This window comes from Microcaecilia unicolor, chromosome 2 (assembly GCF_901765095.1).
Source record: "Microcaecilia unicolor chromosome 2, aMicUni1.1, whole genome shotgun sequence".
Lineage (NCBI taxonomy): Eukaryota > Metazoa > Chordata > Amphibia > Gymnophiona > Siphonopidae > Microcaecilia > Microcaecilia unicolor.
In genome coordinates this window covers 95,457,864-95,485,531 of record NC_044032.1, presented here as the reverse complement: position 1 = coordinate 95,485,531, position 27,668 = coordinate 95,457,864, and the positions used below count along the sequence as shown (strand labels likewise).

General features: G+C 45.1%; 1 protein-coding gene across 4 annotated transcripts in view; it reads right to left on the bottom strand.

Annotated features, from left to right (window-relative positions):
* DDX4 (DEAD-box helicase 4) overlaps positions 1–27,668 on the bottom strand; it is a 369,112-nt gene that overhangs the window by 263,894 nt on the left and 77,550 nt on the right. For 3 of the 4 annotated variants that reach the window (XM_030193136.1, XM_030193137.1, XM_030193138.1), the window contains 2 exons: positions 9,189–9,242; positions 3,602–3,682 (listed from right to left, as the gene is read on the bottom strand). In XM_030193136.1, coding sequence (XP_030048996.1) covers positions 3,602–3,682; positions 9,189–9,242 — 135 coding nt within the window. The remainder of the gene's footprint in view (positions 1–3,601; positions 3,683–9,188; positions 9,243–27,668) is intronic. The other variant, XM_030193139.1, reaches the window with a different exon arrangement.

Below are 27,668 nucleotides of genomic sequence, written 5' to 3'. Positions count from 1 at the left end.
AAAGGCAACTTCACCAACCTTTGCTTAGAGGCCATGTCCGCTGCCCAGTGTCGTAGCCACAGACGACGGCGAGCCGCCACTGCTACTGCCATTTGTTTAGCCGAAGCTCTGACAAGGTCATAAAGGGCATCAGCCAGAAAGGACAAGGCCACCTCCATCCGCGGAGCCACATCCAAGAAGGGCTCCGCTCCATCTCCGGGCTGAGCCACTGCCTGTTGCAGCCAAGCTAGGCAGGCTCTCAAGCATAACAGCTGCATGCAGACGCCCGAACAGTGAGAACTGCAATTTCAAAGGACCGTTTCAACTCTGTTTCCAGCCTTGAACGTCCTTCAGGGCAACACCTCCTTCAACAGGGAGGGTAGTTCTCTTTGTCACCGCAGTGACTAGGGCATCCACTGTAGGCATTTGAAAACGAGCCATATGTCCCTCACGCAGAGGGTATAACTGCCCCATAGCCCTGGAAACTCTCAAAGGTCCCTCGGGGTCAGCCCACTGAGCCGAAACAAGCTCTAGGATGGAGTCATGCAAAGGGAAGGCCCGAGCAGCTTTCTTGGTACTAGCCATCCTGGGATTACCCGAGGAGGCCATGCCACTGTCAGGATCTTCAATCGAGAGGGCCTGCAGGGTATCTGAAATAAGCGCTGGCAGCTCATCACGGTGGAAAATCCTCACCGCGGAGGGATCATCCAGATCCTGTGGTAAATCCGCACCTGACTCTGGTTCCTCAGACCAAGAACGTCTGTCAGAGTTCTCCGAATCCTCACACCCCGACCACGGGGGGGGGGGGGGGGGGGGGGGGAAGGTGCACCACAATCTGAAGGGAAATTAACCCTTCTGCACTTATCTTTAGGCCAAGCATCCGGGAAAAAAACCTCACTGGGCAGTCCCAGGCCAGAATCCATCGGGGGGGGGGGGGGGGGGGGGGCCAATCAGAGGAGCCTCAGGCGACCCTTGAGGAAGGGCTCTTTTCATCATGTATGCTTTATGCAGCAAAAGCACAAAATCCGGGGAGAAAATCTCATCCTGGGCACCCAAATCCTGTCCGGTGCTAGCCACTCCTGAAATAATCTCATCTCGAGGTGCCCCACCCGGCTCAGGTCTCTCCGTGTCCACGGAGGTCGTCGCTGCCAGCTTAGAGCGGGAAGAAACATCGCTCGCCATGCTCGGGCCGGCTCCTACGCCAATACAGCATGATTTACAGAGCCCTGCTGCTGATTTGCGCTTGCCACAAGTGGAACAGCGCTTTACATTGTCCGCAGCCATCGCCGAAAAACGGCGGTTCACGCCAAAATCGCCCCGATCGCGGGCCCACCCCGGAGGAGTTGGAAAACACTCTTACCTCAAAGGATCTAGTGTACGACTACGATCCTGCTGAAAATCAGGTCCAAAACCTCTGTTCCAGCGTCTCTGCGTTTAAAAACGCAACGCGACTTTTTTTTTTTTTTTAAGCTGTGAGGAAAGCAGAGGTATTGAAGACTCTGGAGGCTCAGATGAGTGGGAAAGGCAGGGAAAGGGCTAACCTATGTGCCTTTAAAGTGAAGCTGCTATAGCATCCAACACCCCGGTTAACAACTGGCAAGCAAGGAACCACCTCCCGGCAGATTTTTCTGGAGCTCGAACAAGCTGCAGCCACCCTGCTAAGGGAGATAGAGAATACTGAAGAGGCAGTGGAGCTAGCTGGCCAAGAGGGCACTGTGTAAGTGAGTGCTCTCTATCTCCCCTGCTGGTTGATGGACATAACCCATATGTAATGGCTTAATCTGCTTGATGATAAGGAAAAAGCATCTTAAGCACCAGTTCCTGTGTTGGACTGTCCATTACCCATCCTCTACTCCTTTTTGATTGGATTCTCTACGTGGAGATTTTTCCTGTTTGCTTGTGGTTCCTGATTGAGGTCTAGAATCCAACTCCATCCCCCCAGGCCCTTTTTTTTTCTGTCTAGACTGCACTCTCACAGTTTGTATATAGGTTCAGGTTAATCTGATTTTTGTCCTCGCCGTTGCGAGGCCCAATTGACCAATGTTTGTTGTTTTCAGTAAGCCTGGATGCTAGTGATACCCCACTTGTGAGAATCAATAACCTGCTTTTCTTTGGAGAAAGTGAAGATACTTTACCTGTAGCAGGTATTCTCTGAGGACAGTAGGCCTTATTTTCTCACAAACCCTCCCACCTTCCCTAGGAGTTGTCTCCTATTGTTTTTATTTTTTATGCTGTAGTATTTAACTCAGTAACCACTCCCTCACGTATACGCAGTGTAGCGTGTCTTGCACTTCAGAAAGTTCAGTAAAGTTTGTTATAAGCACCAGATCGGGCAATGCGGTACCACATGAGATCCTTGCTATACTGTTTGACCATCACCAACTTTTTCAAACTCTGGGGAACAAAACCCTCCTTCAGAGAGGCCTTCAATCAGTCTAAACTGGCTCAAATTTCTCTTTATTAAGACCATCTGTGCATGTACCCAAATTATACAAACATCCCAGTGTGATATAAAACTTTCTAGCACCAAACGTATGGAACATCAGAATGTTACTTGCAACTTCAATAGTGTATATCTTTCACACCAAAAGTGTGCCCATCGCCACACATCCTCATCAGTCCAAATTACTATCACCAAATATTCTATTAATCCATATCTTATTTGAAACTCAAGATTAAAATTTTTTTTAGTTATGTAATCACAAAAATGCAAGGCTGTATGTTACAAAAACAAAAGAGATATTATAAAGAACTTATCACAAAGATGACCATCCTCTCAGAACAACAACAACTGAAACATGATTCATATCGATAGTTGGTTCCTGAAAGTCCTGTGAATGGGAAGGGTCACGCAAGCTCAGAACTTTACATTGAGTTTTGAGCTCTAGGAGAACTGTTCCATCCCCAAGGATATGCAATATTATCCTCTCATCTGCCTGTCAATTCTGATTGTCAATTGAAAACTTAAGGTTGATTCTAATTTATCTAGAAAAATTGACTTGCTCCCATACTACAAATAACACTGTAAAATATCTGAACACTATAAACAACTTTTCTAAAGGTCAAGGTATCATTAAATCAACAATTGCTGATTAATATGAATGACTAAGATATAGCTATTGATCAAAGGAAACAAACAACAGTTCTGGTTTATGCTGCTGCCCTTGACTCACTCAAAAGCTGAAATATTTCTGATGTGCCTCAGTGTGCAATACAGCAATGGTTAATCACTTTACAATTAGCAAAACCAAAGAAGCAAGAAACACACAAACACAAAAAGATATTAGTCCACTGACAAAGACGAATGGAAATCCTTAAAAGCAATACCCTCCCAATTACACCAACTTTAGCACCACTGACCTTTAATATTCTTAGTGGATAAGGACAACTAAAAAGGGTTTAATAAATCTAAATTCAAATCAAGATGATAATTCTATTAACAAAAGATGTTTATGTTTGTTCGTTATGTAAGGGTTTACATACGGTCGTTCATGAAAACCTAGTTGTGAGATGTAGAAAATTAATTAAAACAAAAGCCTATGAATATAATCATTAGAAAGTAGAAAGGTCCAAGTCTAGTCTTTTTTTCAATAACCTAGATACTGACATTGCATTAACTTACTTCTCTGACCAAATCCTCCACACACACCTCGACCTCCACGTCCTCCTCTTTCATCATTCTCAACATTTCCTTCCCCAAAGCCTACGATAAAGCATAATACAGTATTTCGTAAATACTCTCTTCAAAAGGTGAGTGGAAGCAAATATAGTACAATTCAGATTCTCTGGACTATCCTCAGCAGTGGGGTGGTCTAGATAATTGTAAATCTGGATGATTGGACATACACAGAGCACACAATAGAACATTGCATATTGAACATATTTTTTTTATTTTCAACTGTTAGTGGCTTAACAAGCTGCTACTTGGTCCTACTTTGGCCCATTCATATGTACTCCATAGAGTGCCAGTCCGGATAATCCCACCACCTAAAATGTCAAACCCAACATCCATCGTTATTTTGCCATCTATTACTCCTGGGGGAAACCTGTGCAAAACTGTCACATTCCATACACAAAATATTATTATAATGCAAACTATGTCCACAAGACAATACGAACACATTACAGAAACATGCCAAGTTTTTTTTTGTTACATTTCTACTCCGCGCTTTCCCACTCATGGCAGGCTCAATGCTGCGGGCAATGGAGGGTTAAGTGACTTGCCCAGAGTCACAAGGAGCTAAGTTGAAATTAGGTTTTACCTCCTATGCTTCCTTTCCTTCAGTACCTCCAGATTTTTAAGTATCCTTTACAGTCCCCACTAGGTCAGTGTTTTGATAAAGCAGATAGGATAACTACTTTCACCAGAATATTCAAGAATTTTATTTTCAGGATAAAACAGGTACCAAACCAACCAAGGATAATATGCAATGCGGTTGCACGTGAGAGATACAGACATACCAACAATACAGAGTAGACTGGTCTGGAGGGTCTAATGGGAAGAAAAAATTAGCAGATAAGACCTAATTTCTCCTACCACAAATCCCTCCAGATGTGTGGGAAATACCAAAGCAGTAATTCACATGGGTGGTAAAATTCTGTTCCTCAAATTACATTTATAAAGTGGAGGCTGTGTCCTGGGAAGCTTGAACATCCTAACACAGTAATGATGCATGAAAAAGTTATCTGATGCCTAGACAGCCATTTTACAGATCTCCTGAAGTGGAATAAGGAGAAATTATGTCTTGCCTGATTTTCCTTTAACTGCAGCAGATGAAACTAGAGTCTTGAGGGCCGTGACCTACCAGCAGGCGGAGATAGAGAGCACTGAACTCCATCTTATAGGATAGTATGCTCCTCGATTAGTCAGTATTTCTCAAAACAAAGCAGAAGGAAGAGCGTCAAAATAGATCCCACAGAGCAGCAGAATGAAGGGAAAGGGAAATGGGACTGATATACCGCCTTTCTGAGGTTTTTGCAACTACATTCAAAGCGGTTTACATATATTCAGGTACTTATTTTGTACACCAAAATGAGCCATTACCCTATAAACAGAGAAATGAACAAACCATGAGAACAGAGCACTGAAGAAGGGTGGGGGGTTCTGGATTCAAATGCTGTGGTTAAAGTAAAGAAAGTTATCAGTAAGACATTTCTCTTTCCTTAGCACGTGCAGCAGGGAGACTTGTAGGATGTAGCAAAGCAGTGCTCATGCAGAGTGGGAATCTGAAATTGCTGAGGAGATTAACAAATGGATGAAAGAAGTCTGCTCAAGCCAAAACACCCAGATAATGCTTAAAAAAAGGATGTAACAAAGACCAAGTAGAAGATTTACAGACACCTTCAAGGGAGAAAAACTGTGATTTCGCCAAAGTCATTACTAGGGCCCTAGCAGAATGTGCTCAAAGAGAAGTCGGCAGCCACTTGCCGGAAAGAAGGTACGCAGAGGCAATAGCCTCCTTAACTTAATAGATCTTTAGAGACGGGAGAGGTTCTGCGGGATTGGAGCCAAGCTTATGTGGTCCCTCTTCATAAAAGCGGAGACAGGGAAGAAGTGGAAAACTACAGGCCGGTAATCCTCACGTAGGTGGTAGGAAAAATAATGGAATTGGTGCTGAAGGAAAGGATAGTTGACTTTCTAGAAGCCAGTGGGTTACAGAATCAGAGGCAAGACGGATTTACCAAAGGAAAACCCTGCCAAATGAATCAGATTGACTTCTTTGACAGGGTGACCAAAGAACTAGTTGAAGGACGTGCAATAGATGTGATTTCAGCAAAGCCTTTGATACGGTCCCTCATAAAAAACACATGAATACACTGAGAGGCTGAACTTAGGACCCTAAGTGGCAAACTGGATTGGAAACTGGTTGACAGACAGGCGACAAAGGGTGGTATAAAATGGAATCGGCTCAGAGGAATGGAAGGTGAGTAGTCGAGTGCCTCAGGAGTCGATGCTGGGGCTAATTATATTTAATATTTGTGAGAGTCATTGCTAAAGGGTTAGAAGGAAAAATTTGCCTTTTTGGAGATGACACAAAGACAGTTAATAGAGTGGATACCCTGGAGGGAGTAGAAACCAAGAGAAGGGATCTTCAAACATCAGAAGAATAGTCAAGGGTCTAGCAGTTAAAATTTAATACCAAGAAGTGCAGAGTGATGAACATGGGGTGCAGAAATACAAGAGAGGAGTACAAGAAAGGAGGGGAGAGATTAGTAAGCTCAGCTCAGGAAAGGGACCCTGGGGTGATGGTGGCTAAAGATCACAAGGTGACGAAGCAGTGCAACAAGGTAGTGGCCGCAGCCAGGATGCTAGGCTGCATAGAGAGGGGCATAACCAGCAGAAGAGATGTTGATTTCCCTCCTCAAGTCATTGGTGAGACCCCACTAGTATTGTGTTTAGTTTTGGAGGCCTTATCTAGGTAAAGATATAAAAAGACATAGCACATCAGAGAAAAGCGACTAAAATAGTAGGGGGTTTATTTAGCAAGACATACGTGGAGAAACTTACTGACCTAAACAAGAATACCCTAGAGGAAAGGAGAAACAGGGGCAATATGATACAGACTTTGAAATATTTCAAAGGTATTAATCCGCAAACAAACCTTTTCCAGAGACAGGAAGGTGATAGAACCAGAGGGCATGAATTGAGGTTGAAAGGGGGCCCGACTCAGGAATAATGTAAACGGTAATGGAATTCAAAAATGTGTGGGACAAAGGAATCCTGTTTAGAAGTACCAGATCCAAAGAAGCTTAGCGGAGATTAGGTAAGAAAGCTGGTGATCGGCAGACTTCTACGGTTGGTGCCCTGATCAAGGCTGAATAAATTTGGACGGACTTGAGTGGAGCAATTCAAGGGCTTTGACAACAACTTCAGAAATTTTGGAACGGGGCCAGTGTTGGGCAGACTTCTACAGTCTGTGCCCTAAAAACAGCAAGGGAAAAATCAAGATCAGGTATACATATGATGTACTGCTTCATACCATATATAACCATACAGGTTATTATTTGCAATCATTCCATTTGGTCGTTTCTGAGATGGGCGTCCTTGGTTTCCATTATCACCGAAAATCAGAAACAAAAAAAGTCTAGGGACGACCAAAATTTAAAGATTTGGGCGTCCCCGACCATATCATCAAAACGAAAGATGGACATCCATCTTTTTCGAAAATACGGGTTTCCTGCCCCTCCAACAAAACTTGGGCGTCCCTTTCGATTAAGCCCCTCCACTTTTACCAATCTTAGTGCACTAATCTCTTTCTGAATGGAGTGTGTAGAGTCACCTTTAACGTATTACTCAGTTGTCTTAGAATTTCTGCTACATACTTATTTTTATCCACTACCACTATGGTACCCCCCCTGATCTGCAGGTTTGATCATCATTATGTAACATCTCAATAGCTCTCTGTTCATCCTTGTTCACACTGAAGTACACTTTCTTACCAGCTTCATGTTCAAGTTTAGAGATCTCTTTCAATACTACAGTTTCATAGGCATGAATAAGAGGGTGTGAGTTACCAGGTGGTACCCATTTACTATTATGCTTTACAATAGACAAGTCATTAGAGCAAGCAGTTTCATTAAAAATTTCCTATTAATTTAAAAAAGATCAATCCTTACATTAACAGCATCATATGCCGTTTTGGTTACGAAAGATTCTCTTTTAATATCTTTTCCTCAATATCTGTCATTTAGGTAAGTTGTACACTCTATTTAGTATATTCTTTGTCTTGCCACACTCTGTTCTGCTAAAATCTGCCTCTCCCCCTCGGCTATAAGAGGGTTGTATTTGGATCCCCATCTGAAGTTCATCTATTGTGGATGTCATGAAACGCCTAGCCACTCACCTGAGGCTACCCCACAGCCACTTAGAGGATCTATCCTCAGCGCAGCTCAGGTCTGCCTGCACCTGCCGCTTGTGCTCTACATTAGCACCCTCCTCTCATCAACTGGGTTCCAACCCCCTCTGGGCGAGTCTCCCACTCTCAAATTATCCCCAGTGATTTCTAGGTTACTGGGGCCACACTCCCAGTGGTCCCACAGTTCCTAGAAAGCACTCACAGACCCAACACACAAATCACCAGGATTTTAGTCAGTCCAGACAAGCAGAAGCAATAGCCTAAAAATGTTTATCATCATGAAAAATTAGAAAAGAAAAGGTGCAATTACCAAAACAATAACAGGTACCTGAAATATGCATCAATTATAACACTATCAAAAACTGTTTACTATCTAAATAGTACCTGGGGAGATCAGGACATATAGCTGTTCACAGGTTACCAAATATAACTGTTCACAGGGCCTCAGCAGAGAAATCCTTCTCTCTTTTCTCCCTGGCTAAGGCTGGAGAAAAAGCTAGTACATTTAGCTGAATTTTGAGCTCCTTGGCCAATCAGAGCCGAGAACAACAAGTTTTAAAAACAGCTGGCCATATCACTGCAGGTTACCTCTTTATTTGTGTTAACTAAAGAGGGAACAGTCATTTGTCGGTTACAGTTTTAAACATAAACCATCACCACCTACTGGCCAAACTAGAGATACACTTCAAGAAATAATTAATACAGTTTACAGGCTTAAAACCCACTGTTCTGTCACAGTGGACTTCTGTCTCCAAAGCTGGCCCAATTGAAAAACCTGTTTAGTAACATCAGTTCTTGCGGGAGTTGTGTATAGAGAGGCTGAGGGGTCGAACATCTTACTGGGGTTGCTTCTCAGTCTCTTCTTTTCATGGATTGGGTCTGGACTAGACGGTTCTTTTACATAAGTATTGCCATACTGGGACAGACCGAAGGTCCAACAAGCCCAGCATCCTGTTTCCAACAGTGGCCAAACTAGGTTACAAGTACCTGCAAGACTTCTTTTCTACTTGCATAACTGGATTTCTCCTAGTAAAGGTCAAGTTATTTCTATACCATGGGTATGTATTATCATTCTTATAATCCATATCGTCTCTTCTAAACTTCTCATATTTTATCAACCTTAGATCTCTTTCAAATTGCTCACAATTCTTTTTAAAGTCTTTGTAAAAGCAGATCAAAACAAGTATCATAAGTAAAAGGACCCCTACTGGAATATCAAACACATTAGTACCTGATAGACAAATGGCTATATAGCAGTCTTGTAATCACTCAACCCCTGTCATCACCTTTAGATTATATGCATGGCATACATCTTCCATGTCACATTCATGCTATTAAAAATAGATATCCTACCTCCTCTCCTTGAAAACCCACTATTTCTTTGTTGAGAATCTTCATTATTTTCCTCTGCATGAAAACAAATATGCATAAAATTAGAATAGACCTATCTAGATTCTACAAAATATTTAAATTAGTGCACAAATTAAAATAGTTGAAGATAATGCTTGTCAGTTGTGCAATCAACCATCTTAGCTGAAGAATTTTTTTATGACATTTGCATCCCACATTATCCTGAACAAGCTCAGGTTCAATGTGGCTTAAATTCAAGAGCATCATCAAAAGTATAATTCAGTCAGGTAACATATAGGTAAAATTTCTGCAATTTCAGCTTTCAAGCTGTATCAATTACAACGCGGACTGCCACCCAAAGCTCTAACAGCCATGTAAAACCACACTGGATTCTTAATTTACAATTAAGCCACTCACCAATTTACAGCCCTTTGTAGACTGGTTCAGTTCTTTTGAGGTAGTAAGAGAGCACACTTACAGCACAATGTGTTAAAAACTCTTTTCAAGTGGCTTCTTATTGGGTTTTGGAACATAGGAAGCATTGTGTCCTCGTTAATATGGGAAGGCATCACTTCAGTAAGAACTTGGGATAAGTTTGAAGAACAACAAAAGTTCTCTATACTACATGAATCACAATCGGGTTTTCGACTGGCACACAGCACAGAACCAGTATTATTTACCCTCATATCAAAGTTCAAACAAGAAATCTCAACTGGCAACAAAATACTTCTTCTGCAATTCGACCTATCCAGTGCATTTGACATGGTAGACCACAACATTCTCACAAAACTACTGGACAAACTAGGGATCGGCGGAAACATTATTAAGTAGATAAAAAGTTTCATCACCAACAGATCTTATCAAGTCAAATCAACCTCATCAATATCGTCTGCATGGTCATCAAAATGCGGAGTCCCCCAGGGATCGCCTCTATCCCCTATCCTCTTCAACCTTATGATGATTCCCCTGGCTAAATCCCTATCCAAACCTGGTCTAAACCCCTTCATCTATGCTGACGTCGTCACCATATTCATTCCATTCCAATCTAACCTGGATGAAATCTCGAAGAAAATAACTATTGGCATGAACATCCCAGCCGACTGGGCAAACGCTTTCAAGATGAAGCTGAACAAAGAAAAAAACTCAATGCTTAATCCTCCCATCACAACACTCCACTATGCTCCCTACCACCCTGACCACACCCGACGTCACAATCCCAATATCCGACAATCTAAAATTCCTAGGCGTAACGCTAGACAACCACCTAACTTTAGAAACTCATGCAAAAGCCATAACAAAGAAGATGTTCAATATGATGTGGGTATTGAAAAGAGTTAAACCATTCCTCCCCAAAAAAATTTTCCGCAATCTGGTACAATCAACAGTACTCACCCACGTCGACTACTGCGCAACAGCATATCTTCTTTGGTTGCAAAGCCCAAATCCTGAAAAACCTCCAGACCGCCCAAAACACAGCAGCCAGACTCATTTTTGGCAAACCACGATTTGAAAGCACAACCCCACTCCATGAAAAACTCCATTGGCTCCCTATCAAAGAACGAATAAATTTCAAAGTCCATACACTGATCCACAAGATCCTCCTTGGAGAAGCTCCAAGCTACATGAACAATTTGATCGATCTTCTAGCCAGAAACGGGACCAAATCTTCTTAACCGTTTCTCAATCTTCACCTTCCCAATTGCAAAGGTCTCAAAATACAAAACCTACTACACATTCAACTTCTCCGTTCTAGGCAGCCAACTCTGGAACGCCATACCCAGACACATCCGAACAACCAAAGAACACCTACCCTTCCGCAAGCTGTTGAAAACCTACCTCTTCAAACAAGCCTATCCAAATGACCCAACTAAATTCACGAACCTAATCCACAACACTAGCATTATCCTTACATTAATCCCTCCCCCACATCTTTTCCTCTTGTCCTACTCTATACAATTATGTTATTTCTGTGATACTTTGTACCAGACATTGTAACTCTGTACCATACTTTGTAAACTGCACTGAACCTGCATTGTAACTCTGTACTATACTTTGTAAGCCGCACTGAACCTGCTAACATCGGGAAAGAGAGGGGGTATAAATGCTACAAATAAATTAAAAAATATTTTTCTAAAAATGTCAGCAATTTTCATGCTGCTGATTTGGGTTAAGATGTATGGACATATGAACAAGCACTATCGTAATGCATTTTACTTCCACTCCATAAGACAACAAAGGGAAACATTTTAGAAAGGGGTGTATGGAAACAAAACTGTTATGAATGGGAAGCTCTATTGGAAAAGGGGGGAGGATTTAGAATTTCACTCATGTCTTCAGTTCTAGCACAAGGTAAAATTACATTCAGGTATAGTAGTTATTTTCCTCTTCCCTGAGGGCTTACAACTGAAGTTTGTAATGGAGGTAATAGAGGGTTAATTAATTTGTCCAAGATAATAAGAACTACAAATGGCATTGAACTGGGCTGTCCTGCTTCTCAGCCCACTGCTTGAACAATTAGGATACTTCTCCACTTCATATTTACAGTGACCAAGGCTTGAAGTTCACTTATTCTTCTAAGGTTAATTGTTACCAAAAAGCACATTCCAAGTAACATGGTAACTAGAGCAGACTCCATTGGCTCAAATGGCTATTTCATAAGAGAAGGATAACTAGGTCCCAAAGTAGAGGAGGCTTTTGAAATCGTGGTTTGATGTGAAGCAGTCCTTTCATGGGCTGAGAAATTATGGTAAACTGGAAGCAGGGTAGGCTGAAAATGGTGAGAGGTAGGCTAAAGGAGGCCATTTGAAGTACTAGGCCAGTATTCAAAATGGAAGGCTAGAGGCCAGTGGTGGCCCCCATCATTCAGGGTTTTTTTTTCATGCTGCTCTCTGCCTCTCTACCCAAGCTCATGACAAAATGGCGCCAGGGCGGGTGGTATGCTTGAAGGACACAGTATTTCTCAGAGAGCGTATCATAAATACACTCTGGTCAGCAGTGTAGTGGCTCCGCCTGAGAAAATATTTGGCGACTCCTTCAGCTCATTGGATCCAAAGTGGCCCCAATAGAACAACTAATGTGTCTTGAGGTGCTGGAGTTCTAGGATAGAGACCAAACATGGTTGAATTTCGACAGTCATTCCAGTTTGGATATAGATGCAACCTTTGTTTTTTTTTTTTTTTGTTGTTTTTTTTTTATCATCAGCAAGGTAAAATTATGTATAATCATACCTGATAATTTTCTTTCCATTAATCATAGCTGATCAATCCATAGACTGGTGGGTTGTGTCCATCTACCAGCAGGTGGAGATAGAGAGCAAACTTTTGCCTCCCTATATGTGGTCATGTGCTGCCGGAAACTCCTCAGTATGTCGATATCAAAGCTCCATCCGCAGGACTCAGCACTTAGAGAATTACACCCACGAAGGGACACTCTGCCCAGCTCACCACCGCCGAAACGGGGGAGGGGAATTAACCCAGCTCATCCCCACACAAGTGGGGGAGGGGAATCCGTCCAGCTCATCCCCGCGGAGCGGGGGAGGGACACCACACCCGCCGATGCGGGGGGATCTGGCTTATCCTGCAACCGCAACCGCGGGAGGAGCTGACTGACCCTAACACCGCCGAAGCGGGAGGGGTACAAAGCTGCCCTACAGCCGCACGAAGCGGGAGGGAGTGCCGGCAGAATTTATGTCTCAATCCAGCCCCGTAAAACGGAGGGGAGAGGAATGCAGCAGCTCACTGTAACACAAACTCGTCTCAACTCTTGAAGAATCCAAGTGAAAGAAGAACTTGAACACGAAGTCCTCCTGAAGTAACTGAAGGCTAAACTTGAACCTAAAATTCAACCAGAATATAAACAGTACAGATATCTGGGAGGGGCTATGGATTGATCAGCTATGATTAATGGAAAGAAAATTATCAGGTATGATTATACATAATTTTACCTTCCATATCATCAAGCTGATCAATCCATAGACTGGTGGGATGTACCGAAGCAGTACTCACCCAGGGCGGGACATAGAAATCCCTGACCTCAACACTGAAGCTCCAAACCGGGCCTTTGCCCGTGCAGCCACAGTCAAACGGTAATGCTTGGAGAATGTATGAGCCGAAGCCCACGCTGCCGCCTTGCATATCTCTTCCAAGGAGACGGATCCGGCCTCTGCCATCGAGGCCGCCTGAGCTCTCGTGGAGTGAGCCTTCAGCTGGATAGGCGGCACCTTCCCCGCGGCCACATAAGCCGCTGCAATGGCTTCCTTGACCCATCTTGCCACTGTAGGCTTAGCAGCCTGCAGACCCTTACGAGGACCTGCAAACAGGACAAACAGATGATCCGATTTCCGGAAATCATTGGTCACTTCCAAGTATCTGAAGATGACTCATCTCACATCCAGATATTCAAGAGCGGAGTACTCCTCTGGGTAGTCCTCCCTACGAAAGGAAGGGAGACAGAGCTGCTGATTCACATGGAAGCGAGAACCAATCTTGGGCAGGAAGGAAGGCACTGTGCGAATAGTCACTCCTGCCTCAGTGAACTGCAGAAAAGGCTCTCGACATGAGAGCGCCTGGAGCTCGGAAACTCTTCTGGCTGAAGTGATAGCCACCAAAAAGACTGCTTTCAACGTCAGGTCTTTCAGAGATGCCCTCGACAAGGGTTCAAAAGGCGGCTTCTGCAATGCTCTTAGCACCAGGTTGAGATTCCACGCAGGCACCACTGAGTGCAGAGGAGGGCGCAGGGGATTAACTCCCTTGAGAAAGCGCACCACATCTGGCTGCGAAGCCAGGGAAGCACCCTTCAGGCGGCCCCTGAAGCAAGCCAGAGCCGCTACCTGGACTTTAAGGGAACTGAGCGACAGGCCTTTCTCCAGACCTTCTTGCAGGAACGCCAACACTGAAGAAATTGGAGCAGTGAAGGGAGAAAGTGAGCCTGCTTCACACCATGCTGCAAAGATACGCCAAACCCTGGCGTAAGCAGTAGAAGTAGAGCGCTTCCTCGCTCTCAGCATAGTGGCGATGACCTTGTCTGAGAAGCCCTTCTTCCTCAGACGCTGCCGCTCAACAGCCAGGCCGTAAGACCAAAGGGAGAGGGATCCTCCATCACCACGGGACCCTGATGTAACAGGCCCTGCTCCACTGACAGCCGCAGAGGATCGTCGACTGAGAGCCTGATCAAGTCCGCATACCAGGGACGTCTGGGCCAATCCGGACCCACCAGGATTACCCTGCCGGGATGCTTTGCCACCCGGTCTAGCACCCTGCCCAACATGGGCCAGGGCGGGAACACAGAGGAGCTCTTGTGTCGGCCACTGTTGGAGAAGAGCATCTACTCCCAGGGATCGAGGGTCCCGTCCTCTGCTGAAAAAGCGCGGCACTTGGCAATTGGCCGATGACGCCATCAGATCTAGGCTCGGCTGGCCCCAGTGCTTCGTGATGTCCAAGAACGCCTGAGCAGATAGTTGCCACTCTCCGGGCTCCAAGGTATGGCGACTGAGAAAGTCCGCCTTGACATTCAAGACTCCGGCAATGTGGGCCGCTGAAAGCTGCTCCAGGTTCGCTTCCGCCCACTGGCAAAGACTCATAGCCTCCTTGGCTAGAGGGGCGCTCTTGGTACCTCCCTGGCGGTTGATATAGGCCACAGCCGTGGCATTGTCCGACAGGACCCGTACAGGCTACAACACCAGTACCGGGATGAACTCCAATAACACCAACCGAATGGCTCTGAGTTCCAGGAGGTTGATAGACCACTTGCCTCTGCAGGAGACTAGAGCCCCTGCGCTGTCCTTCCCAAGCAGTGGGCTCCCCAGCCCATCAAAGAGGCGTCTGTCGTGACGACAATCCACTCCGGGGTCACCAGAGGCAATCCTGCAGACAACTTGTCTGTCTGCGTCCACCAGCTCAGCGCCTTGCGCACTGCTGGGTCCACGGGAAGGCGCACAGCATAATCCTCCGACATCGGAGTCCAGCGCAGCAGCAGAGATAGCTGTAGTGGTCTCATATGAGCCCTGGCCCAGGGCACTACTTCCATCGTGGCCGTCATAGAGCCCAACAGCTGCACGTAGTCCCAAGCCCGAATAGGAGAGGCTACTAGGAACTAGTCCACCTGAGCCTGAAGCTTGACAATCCGATTGTCTGGCAGGAACACTCTGCCCACTTGGGTGTCGAATCGAACTCCCAGATACTCCAGGGACTGAGTCGGGCGCAGCTGGCTCTTCTTCCAGTTGATGATCCATCCCAGGGAGCTCACAAGAGCAACTACCCGGTCCATAGCTTTGCCGCACTCTGCATAAGAGGGGGCTCGGATCAACCAGTCGTCCAGATAAGGATGGACTTGTACTCCTTCCTTTAGCAGGAAGGCCGCTATGACCCCCATTACTTTGGAAAAGGTCCGCGGAGCAGTAGCCAACCCGAAAGGGAGGGCTCTGAACTGGAAGTGTCGTCTCAGGACTGTAAAACGCAGAAAGCGTTGGAGAGGAGGCCAGATGGGAATATGCAGGTACGCTTCCTTGATGTCCAAGGAAGCCAAGAACTCTCCTGCCTTCACTGCCGCTATAACAGAGCGGAGAGTCTCCATGCGAAAGTGCCTCACTTTCCAGGCCCGATTGACCCCTTTGAGGTCGAGGATAGGCCGGACAGAACCTCCTTTCTTTGGAACCACAAAGTAAATGGAGTAACGTCCCTTGCCAATCTGATTTTTTGGCACCGGAACGACCGCACCCAGGCGGATCAGGTTGTCCAAGGTCTGCTGCACTGCCACAGCTTGACCGGAGACTTGCAGGGAGAGAGTACAAACCCGTCTCTTAAGGGTTGGCAGAACTCTAGCTTGTAGCCGTCTCTGATGACTTCCAGCACCCACGCGTCTGAAGTTATAGTGGTCCACTCGCCCAGAAACGAGGACAGCCGTCCTCCAATCTGCACTGGGGCGTGGACCAAGGCCCCGTCATTGGGTACGAGACCCTGGGGGAGGACCGGAGGGAGCACCTCCGGGACGGCGGTCTCTGCGAAAGGAATGCTGCTTGGGGGAGAAATTCCTCTTGAAGGAAGAGGGGGCAGAGGAACCCGACTTGCCCGGGCGGTACCTACGGGCTTCCAGCAACCGTCCTCTGGAGGTACCGGGACGAGTACTAGCCCGAGCCCTGACCTCTGGTAATTTCTTGCCCTTAGACGTGCCGAGATCGGTCACGATTTTGTCCAGCTCGACCCCAAAGAGCAGCTTGCCTTTAAAAGGCAATCTAGCCAGGCGGGATTTAGAGGCGTGGTCAGCAGACCAATGTTTCAGCCAAAGCCACCGCCGCGCAGAGACTGTCTGAGCCATGCCTTTAGCTGAGGCTCTCAAGACATCATACAGCAAGTCTGCCAAATAGGCTAAGCCCGATTCCAGGGCCGGCCAATCAGCCCTCAAGGAAAGATCCGAGGGGGAAGCCCGCTGCACCATAGTCAGGCACGCCCTGGCCACATAGGAGCCGCAAACTGAGGCCTGCAAACTTAAAGCAGCTGCCTCAAAGGACGACCTTAAGGCCGCCTCCAATCTTCTGTCTTGGGCGTCCTTTAGGGCCGTGCCACCTTCCACCGGCAACGCCGTTTTCTTAGTCACCGCAGTGATTAAAGAATCCACGGTAGGCCACAGATAGGCCTCACGTTCACTCACAGCCAAAGGATAGAGGCGGGACATAGCCCTAGCCACTTTAAGGCTCGTTTCCGGGACATCCCATTGAGCCGCAATTAAGGTGTGCATGGCATCATGCACGTGGAAGGATCTAGGCGGGCGCTTCGTCCCCAGCATAATGGCAGAGCCAACAGGGGCTGAGGGAGAGACGTCCTCCGGAGAGGAAATCTTCAAAGTGTCCATGGCCTGTAAAAACAGGTTGGGCAAATCCTCTGGGCTAAAAAGCCGCGCTGCAGAGGGGTCATCCGCTCCATCCGAGCGGGGATCTATCTCCTCCAAGGAATCCGCAAAGGACCGTTGGGAGACCTCAGACACGCTGCCCTCATCTACATCGGAGGAGACAAAGTCCTCCAAGGCCTGGAAATCAACCCGAGGGCGTTTACCTCTGGGAACCTCAACCTCTTTATCAGAAGAGGGAGCAGGGGCAGCGTTTTGCATGAGGAAAGCCTGATGCAGCAGCAAAACAAACTCGGGGGAGAAACCCCCCAGACTGTGCACTTCCGCAGCCTGGGCAACAGCCCTAGACGCACTCTCAACCGGCGCTCGCAATAGCAGGGGAGAGACATGCTGCGCATCCAAAATGGCGTCCGGCGCGAAACTCCGCGAAGGAGCCGCGCGGGAAGAACGGCGCTTAACTTTAGCCGCTTGTGCCGTCGCCCAAATTAAGGGCGTTCATGGCATTAATGTCTCCAACCTCAAGGGCGGCCCACGAAGAAGCCGTCCGAGCCGCGTGGCCGGCCAAGATGGCGGAGGCGAGGAACGGGGGATGGGCGTTTATGGCGGGAAAAAACCGCCACGCCGGAGGAACGACCGGGACATTCATCGGTCACTAAACTGTCACCCATCAAGGGCGAATCAGGTTGTAAAACCCCCGCATCCCCTCTAGAAGCGCTCCAGCGATCCGGGGAGCGACCCTTTGCGCCCTCGCCCTCCGACGCCATATGCCACGAGGAGAAGAATCGGGGAACCCCCTGCCCGCTATAAAAAGGTAAAATTACCTGCTTGCCGCTCCGAGCTGTAACGAACTGGTGTCCCAGTGAGTAGCTGCAATGAACGTTTAAAGAAACGTCGAATTAAACGCCTTTAAAGACGTTTAAAATTTTTTTTTTTTTTTTTTTTTTAAACGGAGCCAGCGGGAGGGGGGAGAAAAGGAGGGACCTGGCACCACCAGGTTTGCACTTGCTCAAAAGAGCCCTCAACCCCAGGCCTCAACAAAACCTAAGGATTAGGCTTGGAGGCCTAGCCAGAGCTGCTGCTGTGTGTGACCACCACCTGCTGAGATAGAGAACATACTGAGGAGTTTCCGGCAGCACATGACCACATATAGGGAGGCAAAAGTTTGCTCTCTATCTCCACCTGCTGGTAGATGGACACAACCCACCAGTCTATGGATTGATCAGCTTGATGATATGGAACAGAATTATTTGAAGCTTGGATGGACGAAACCAGTCCTGATGAGGTCAGTACAGTGCTCTGTAACATGTTGGGTCTGTTGAAATCTTGCACAGGTTTCTTGCTATGGAAGGGATAGAAGTGGATATTGGCAGCAGATTCCCTACCAGCTGACCCAGCTATGGGTGCACAGAAAAGTTTAGCCTTTTTACAGTTACAGAACTTACAGTCCACTATTATCAAATACTAGTAAATCAGGCCCGTTTCTGACACAAATGAAATGGGCGCTAGCAAGGTTCTCCTCAGAGTGTGTATGTTTGAGAGAGTGTGTGCGAGACTGTGAGAGTAACATAATAACATAGTAGATGACGGCAGAAAAAGACCTGCACGGTCCATCCAGTCTGCCCAATAAGATAACTCACATGTGCTACTTTTTGTGTATACCCTACTTTGATTTGTACCTGTGCTCTTCAGGACACAGACCGTATAAGTCTGCCCAACACTATCCCCGGCACAGACCGTATAAGTCTGCCCAGCTCTATCCTCGCCTCCCAACCACCGGCTCTGACACAGACCGTTACCGTTGTGATTGTATGACAGAGAGACAGTGATACTGGGTGCGATTGTGTATGTGAGAGAGAGTGTTCGTTCCAGGGTCGCCTCCCTCCCTGCAATTTCCAGGGTCTTCCTCCCTCTGTCCCTCTAATTTCCAGGGTCTCCCTCCCTCCAATTTCCAGGGTCTCCCTCCCTCCCTCCAATTTCCAGGGTCTCTGTGTGCATGTATCCTTGTGCATCTTCTGTGGTTTTGTGGGGGAGGGGGTCTTGTGCAAGATCATGTGTGTCACTGAGCTACATTGTGTGTGTCTGTGTCACAGAGTTAGCTTGTGTGTGTGTGTGTGTAAGTGAGTGAGGTTGGTGGTGTCTGTGTTTGTGATATTTTTGTGTTAAATTTTTTTTTTTTTTTGGGGGGGGGGGTGATGTGCCGTGCTGGCAAAGTGGGATGGAGTGGTGTGTGGCTTTGAGGGTGGTTATTGTTGCAGGGTGTTGGCAGTGGAATGTGTGTGTTTTTGTCTGTCTCTGACAGGGAAGGTTGGGGGGGGGGGGGGGGGGGTCAGCATTTGCTGAGGGGTGGAGTGGGTTGTCCATGTTTTTGCTGGGGTTTTTTTTGTGTGTGTTGTGCTGTCAAAGGAGGAGGATTTGTTTTTGAACTTATAGGGTTTTGTTGTGGTTTTGGAGGTGGTTCTGCCTGTTTTTTGGGGGGGGGGGAGGGGGTGGAGGGGAGATGTGTTGTGTGTGTGTTTGTGTCTGTCAGTGACAGTGGGGGGGGGGGGGGGGGGGTCCGTGTTTGTTGAGGGGTGGAGTGGGGTTGTGTTCTTGTTTTTGCTGGGTTTTTTTTTTCGTAACTTTGTCGATGGAGCTTACCTGCAAGTGTGAGGTAGGGTGTTATGGAAGGATGACCCGTGAGGGCAGGGGGAGAGGGTGGGATCCTCTAAGCTCGGAGGCGTGTTGTGACGTGAGGGGGGAGATCATGTTTGATGTTTTCGTCGATTCAGGAGGGCGTCTTTTGGTGGAGGAGGGGGAGTTCCAGAGTCTGATATTTGAGTGTGGGTATCCGAAATCGGATGACGGTGTCTGTTGCCGGGTGACGTGGTCCAGTGGCATCTCAGGAGGGGCTGTTATTGATTGTGTTTGAGAGTTTTTCTGTGGTTTACCTGTGCTACGCTGTACTTCTCTGCGATTGTGTGCTGACTTTGGTGCATGCTGTTTGGGGCGTGTTGCTTTCTGGTGGTTGGTTGTCATCGTTGGTGACGTACCAGGAAGTGCCGATGTCATGAGCACAAATGCCTCAAGAGTTTTGTCCACGCAGTCACAGTTAGCTTCAGAACGTTGGAGGTGCTTTTTATTATATAGGATAATTCAAAGTGAATAACAATAAGTGAACTAGACCAGACATCTAACAGCATATATTGAAAAAATAAAATTTACTGTATTTAAAACATATTTCCTAAATATGCATTTGCTACTGCAGAGGTGTATTTGAGGAATTCACCAGGCTCAAATTACATTCTGTAGGGTTTTCACTGTCTAAAGATCACTGGTGGTTGAAGAATGCTGCTGAATCTGTCAACTATATGGTTCTGATCACCTGGGATGCAGGTGGTCTGAATTTGTATGGTATTTGCAAAGTCACAATTCATGCTGCTTCCTGATGTAAACAAAGGGAATCTTACCTCTCATTTGTTGAGCTAAAGCACAGCAACATGATTAAATTAAGAAATACTGAAGATCTACCAACTCCAAGGGAGCAGAATATCAAAAGGAGCTCTAAATTTATTGTAATCTGGCTTGAGGCCAGGTTCCTTGATTTAGTTGAAAACTGGAGGTGGACTTCCCAAATGGTATTTGAAGCATCTGTTTTGGTGATGCAATGGGAACGCCCTTGGTCAAGTTGAATTCAAACATACATGACTAACATGGTGTAGATGGAAGCTAAACAAGTTTTAGTAGAAAGAAAGAGCGCAGCAATCACCATAGTGATGTGATCTCAATGCAGTCTCATTTCCAAGCAGAGGGCAGCAGCACGCCACTACTTTGCTATCAGAATATTGTAGTTCCTTTCTTGTTTCTATTTTTACTTTTATTAATTTAGAATTGTAAACCGCCTATGTCTACTTGCTAGGTAAGGTGGTATATCAAGTTACTATAAATATATATAACTAGGTATCTTATAAGGCAGCCCTGGCTGTGAATTTAAAAAAACACCAAATTTTTACTTGCATTGATTTAGTAACTGTCCACTAGCAGAAACATTTTTTGAAAGTCCATCTAGACTAGCTCCTTTTGCTTATGAATTGTAGTCTTCAGTTCTTTATGTTTATGAACCCTAGGCCATGAGAGAAGAATATTGTTTAATCAGAGAGCCAGTTCTTCCCAGAAGACAGTAACTAAACTATGCAAATACCCACTGAAAGTCAGTGACCACCACTAGGCATCTGATGAAAACTCTTTTGGATAAATGAGAGGCTGAAGGAAAGGAATTAGCACTGGCAATGGTTAGACTACAGAAAGAACCAAACGATATATTCTGCATTTGGAACAAATCAGAATGCGACCATAGTAGGCATGCTTGAGATCCAGCAAACAGAGCCAGTCTCCCTTTGTCAAACATAAAAAGATGGAGAAAGGTGTTCAATTTGAAATTTACACAGGAACAAGTTGAGGTCCGTGACATCTAAAATGTGACGGTCCTCCTGTTATCTTAAGGATCAAGTAGCACTTGTAACAGAAGCCCTGATTTCTTTCCTGAGCTGAGACAGTGATTCTATTGCCTTTGACTACAGTAGAAGTGTAACTTCTTGAAGGTTATATAGGCTTGAGGAGTCTAAGACTAAGCTAGGGGTAGGTCTATTAGCAGGGACTGAAACCTTGGAAGACAGAATGTTTTGATGATGTCGAGAAAATGACAATATACATGTCTTGTATCCCACAATTACCAGATCAATGTGCATCACATAAAACCAAGAAACTGGATTAATAGGTCCAGGAAGTACAAGTTTAAAGCACCTTAAAAAACATACAAGTGTCAATATTCCGGTAAAATACATTTTCAAAAGGAAAATGTTTTTAACATTCTTAAACCCTATATAATCTCTATGAAATCTTAAAGATGATGTCAAGAGTTCCAAGCAGAAGCTGCTTGGTAAGGTAAAGGGGATGTCAACAACTTTACAGATGTAATTTTTTTACTGTTGGATTGTCACGTCTGTGGCCGTGACCACCCTCAGACTTACCTTATTTCTGGGGGTCAGCTTCTAAACTGGCTTCTGCCTATCCTTTCTGGAGTAGTTTTCCTTCTGTGTGCTGGCTGCTTCCAGCATGGATCTAATTACGCCACTCTACTGCACCTGGGGGTGCTGCCCGAGTTAGCTCTACGTCTTTCTCCAGCCTGGCTCTGTTTGCTCCTCTGTGCTGCACCTAGGTATTCCAAGTCTCTCTATGTTCTGTGTGCGCTCTGCCTGCTCCTTGGTTTGTGCTCCTCTCACCCGCTGGTGGCCAGAGCCAGTGGCTGCCATAGTTTGTCTTGCTGTTCCTACGTTCCAGACTTTAGCCCAGTCCGGTCCGGTTCTTCAAGGCTGCCGGACTTGTCTCTCGTTTGTGCCTGGACAGCCTCTGTAGTTGCTTACTGATGGCTGCAGCTGCTCCTTGGGTGTTGAAGGGCTTTATTAATCACTTAGAGACTGCAGCCTTAGCCTTTGCATCGTCTAAGGTCCCTGGTATGTTAGAGTGCTCTGTGCACTGCTACCTTGTCCAGTTCAGAGTGAGTTTCTAGCTTGTTACTCAGTAGTTTGGGTATAGCTCTTCTTGTTAGCTTGTGTACAGCTTTACTAGTTTTCTTGTGTTTAGCTTTCTGGTTTTCCCCGTGTGTTTTCTCCTTTGTTTCTGTAGCTTCAGCCCTAGTCCTGTCCACTGCCAGTACTCCTTGCTACTGGAGCTCCAGCCACAGTCTTGCTGCCTGACCCGACTACTGCCTGAACTCCAATACTTGCTGCCTGCGGCCTGACCTGACTACTGCCTGAGACCGGACATTCCCTGCCTGTCTTGCTTTCGCCTAGGTGCCTGGGGGGCACTTCTATATCCTGATTCCTGTTGTTCCTGCTTGCTAGTTCCAGTTCCGGTTTTCCTGTAAGCCCTCCCGGCTGCCTGAATCTGAGGGCTCAACCCTCGGGGAACGGTGGCTAAGCGTAGGTGAAGCCTAGGTCCAGTGTGTTCCGGTCCCGTGTGTTCCAGCCCAGTGGACTCCACTCCAGTGTGTACCAGTCCAGTGCACATCCGTCCGGTACGTTCCAGCCCTGTGTATTCCAGTGCAGAACTCCAGTCCGGGGTTCCAGTCCAGCCTTGCCTCATCTCTGCTTTGAAGGTGACCTTGCCTCCACTGCCGCTCCACGGTAGTGGTCCAAGGGCTCACAAACCCAGTGCTTCTAGGGAAGAAGCCCGACATGGATAGTGTAACAAATTCCTCATACAACATTTTTTTTATTTAGTTTTGTTACATTTGTACCCCGCGCTTTCCCACTCATGGCAGGCTCGATGCGGCTTACATATTATATACAGGTACTTATTTGTACATGACTTGTATGCGTGTAAAAGATGTATTAACTTATTCATATAAGGTAGAGTCTCTCCATGACGAATTCTGAAGATCACTGTATAAAATCTGAACTGTATTCTGGCTTCTATTGGAAGCCAGTGTGAAGTTCAAGGGAAAAAAAAAAAGGAGTAACCAAGTTAAATTATGAAGAGAACAGACCATATATAAAGTATCACATACCATTTAAAATGAGTTTATCTTGTTGGGAAAACTGGATGGACCGCACAGGTCTATCTGCCTTTATTTACTATGTTACTATGTAATCTGATAGCCATATTTTGGATCATTGAACATAGAATAGAGTACATGTTGCAGTAATCCGCCCTGGACAAAATTAATGTTTGTACAAAAAGCCTAAAAATACATAAACTGAAATATTTTCTTACAACTAAGTTGTGATCTTTTCCATCTTCCAAACTTCTACAGGTAGAATGTAATAAACACTTAGGAAGTATACAGACTGTCAAGGACAGTCAAAGAGTGAGCTGCAGCTTTGTTGTGAAGGTGCAGCTTGCTTTACTTGCCCCTTTCCTGAAAGTGAATTACAGTGAAGTTTAAAACTAGGCTTGTTGCAGTTACCTGACAAAGGGAACAAAACTGATCACAGAAACTTGTGTAATAATTTCCACTCACTCCTCATTTGAGGATGATGTACTTTCAAAAAGTACAAAGACCAGGGAATGCTCAACGGAATTACATGGAAATACTTTTAACACAAATAAGAGGAAATATTTTTTCACTCAAAAAATAGTTAAGCACTGGAACACATTGCTGGAGGATGTGGTAACATTGGGTAGCGTATCTGGTTTTAAAAAAAAAAGGTTTGGACAAGTTCCTGGAGGAAGTCCATAGTTGAGAAGGACATGTGGGAAGCCGCTGCTTGGCCAGGATTGGTAGCATAGAATGTTGCTACTAAATGGGTTTCTGCCACATACTTGTGACCTGGATTGACCACTGTTAGAAGCAAGACACTGGGCTAGATGGACCATTGGGTCTGAAGCCAGTATGGCTATTATGTTCTTATGGATCAAAACCAAGAAATATTTTAAAGGTAGAACAGTGATCCGTGATGTTGTTTCCAGTAGACATGGAGTCTGCTGATTGCATATCATTCTCCTCATGGAGGTCAGATACATCTGGCAGCCATGGCATTAGAGATTATGGAAAATCAAAAAACTGCCTAGAGCAATAACTTCAAAAACTACTGTATGTATTTGCTCTAAAATTCTAATATCACTCGTGCAAATCTATTAAAGGTCACTTATTGTGTTTATCAAAATGTCGGCCTCATAAATCCAAGGTACCAACTCTGTGGACACACCTGTAACGACTCATCATGGGCCACCACCCACCTCCGAAAAACCTGCAGAAAAAAATGACTACACAACAGAGAAAAAAAATTCTACAGTAAAAAAAACGGAGGATATATCTGTGACCAATCTTTAATCTAAATAATTAAACTATATTCTCAAACGAGAATGTGTATTAACAGAAAAGTAATTTTCAAAATAATCAAAAAGTATGCTGTCGGGAGAAAAATAACCCCCTATAATACATAGATAGTTTACCTCAAAAAACGAAGAATTACTTAGCTTCAACCAGCAAAAGAACCTAAAGCGCTTTCACAGAGTCAATTAAAGATTATGGGAAATGTATTGAACATGCCATACTCTGAGCATGTAAGATGAGTTCCATAATGAGCTGCCTCAGCTAGGACTTTTGCCAAATCAAGCTGTATATTGCTGGATGAAAACCCATTGGTACCTTTATAAATTTCAAGTGGTCAAATAAATTTGAAACAGGTTGTACCTCCTGTTGTAGTAGGCAGGAAGCCTCTTGAGGTGTGCTGACAACCTTGATAAGAAATGTTCATAAGGGGATTCATTCTGAGCAGGAGGAAACTAAGGTTGGGGGGTGGGGGGGGGGGCAGATCCCTGTAGCAGTATTCTTCAAAAAAGGATTCCTGTTGAATGACATCCAGACATGAAGAATCCTCCAGGACAGTTTCCCAACCTATTCAGCAACAAGTACCCTCAAAGAGGACCAACCCTAGCACTATGCAAAAGCTAGGTCTCCCACACTTCCACAGATCACTCCCACTAGATCAGGTGACCTCTGATACTCATGCCTGTGTCAGAGCTGACCCTGTGCATCAGACCAGGAACAGAGAGGGTTAATGGAAGACTTTCTACATCTGCACTGTTAAAGCAAGGAGGAGGTGACAGCTATTCAAAGAACCTGGTACTTGGTAGGTGGGAGACTGGAGCAGGTGCAGTTTACACTTCTATGGGAACCCCGCAAGAACTGTTTCCATCCCCAAGCAAACCCCACAGCCCTGGAAGTGATTCCCACAAACCCCGTTCCCGTCCAGATCTCAGACACACACAGCTTTGTCCAGGAAGAGGTGTGCATGCTCAAACTCTTAAATCTGAATTCTGAAAGAAAAATTCTGTCCTAGTACCACTGGATGTTAACTTGTATACCAATGCAATCCTGCTTATCAATAGCAAATGATTAGTAATTTCTTGTTGCTGTCAATCTGACACCAGGAAAAAAAAATCACTTGAAGACAGACAAGTGCAAAGATTCAGAGCTTTCTAGGAAAATGATTATGAAAATGTTTCCATCACTCTGGCAGGTCTATTTCTCAATTTTTAACGCAAGTATTAATACACAATACAATATGGAATAAGATGAACATTTGTCATAGAACTCATTTTCTATGCATTTCCCCATTAATGAAACCACATATACACGTATAATGTGCTTCAAAACAAGGTATGGCTTGAGGTCCATAGACACAAAAGACCCACAGACCTTTAAATTATCACGGACATAAGGTTTATTCCATAGCTTGAATTTAAGTCGCATTTTTATCCATTAAACTTCATCTGCCATTCGGATACCCAATGCCCAAATTTCAGCCTCCTGCAATCCATCAGTCTGCTCTTACCCAGGCAACATTTTAGATGCATCAAAATTATTAAATCACTCACTGCTTCCTTCTCCAGATCAATTTTAGATAAGATGTATAAAACCTCTGAATAAGTGTGCATAATAGGATATTCATGTAATAACATGAGGAACTTTCGAGCTCAGATTTGCTAAGGGGGGGGGGGGGGGTGGAATTGAGTGTTCTACATGGAACAGCAGTCACAACCCTTGCCACCTTTCTTGGCAGACTATTTGAGCCATTTGTTATCCACTTACTGTTAATGACTATGTACCTGTTTTCTGTAACTCTTTCTCCTCCCAACTGTTTTTTTGCTGCATTCTTAGACATGCTATCTAAAATGTTCAATTGCAGATAATTAATGCAAAATCATTTCAGTGATACCATAAGGCTCTGATCTGCAGCACCTGCTTGGTTTATCAGTATGCCTGTGAAATCTGTTGAGCAGTATAGCTGATATCTGTAAAACCCTGAGTGAAGGGGAATTGGTGGTAAAGGGAATGGGTATAAATGCTTGGGATTTGTTAAAAAGGAAACTAAAACCAGAATAATTTATATAATGTGAAATAGGAATGAAATAATGCTTTCTTTTTAACAATTTCTTGAATCTGTTGGCTACTTTAATTCATATTTTTACACAGTCGATATCTTCATTATACTTCAAATATTAGCTCAGATCTGTATCTGTTACAAAAGGGTTTGGATAAAATTGCTGACTGGACTTAATGTAACATGCTACAGTTTTCTGTGGATAACTGGACAAGCTTCTCCTTTAATATGATCCCTGTTTTGTTTGTTTCTACAATTCATCAAGTAAGCCAGTTTAAATGCTTACGGGTGACCTTAGATTCTAAATTATCTTTCTGAGCTCAAATCTCCTCAGTTTCAAAGTCAGGTTCTTCTGCATTACATAGAATTTGTTCAGTATGACATTTACTAGACTCTGATTCTTTTCATACATTATTTCATGCATTTATGGGCTCTTGATTAGACTACTGTAATGTTAACGCTGGTCTTCTTAAAATAGAATGTAAGAATTCAGACCCTACAGAACGCAGCAGCTTGCCTGCTTTGCTCCACTCTATGCCGGAATCATATTACTCGTCCATGAAACGTCACTGGTTGCCTGTGGAGATTAGGGTACAGTTTAAGATCTTGAATTTAAAGGCCTTACAGACTGATATTCCAGATTTATCCTGGTTAAATATTCCTGATTCTCCAGTATGATGTTTACTTTCTATTAATGATCACATACTACCGAGTCCCTCTAAGACATACTGGTAATCCACTTGGAGGAGTGCCTTTTGTTGCCCCCTTTTTTTTCTTT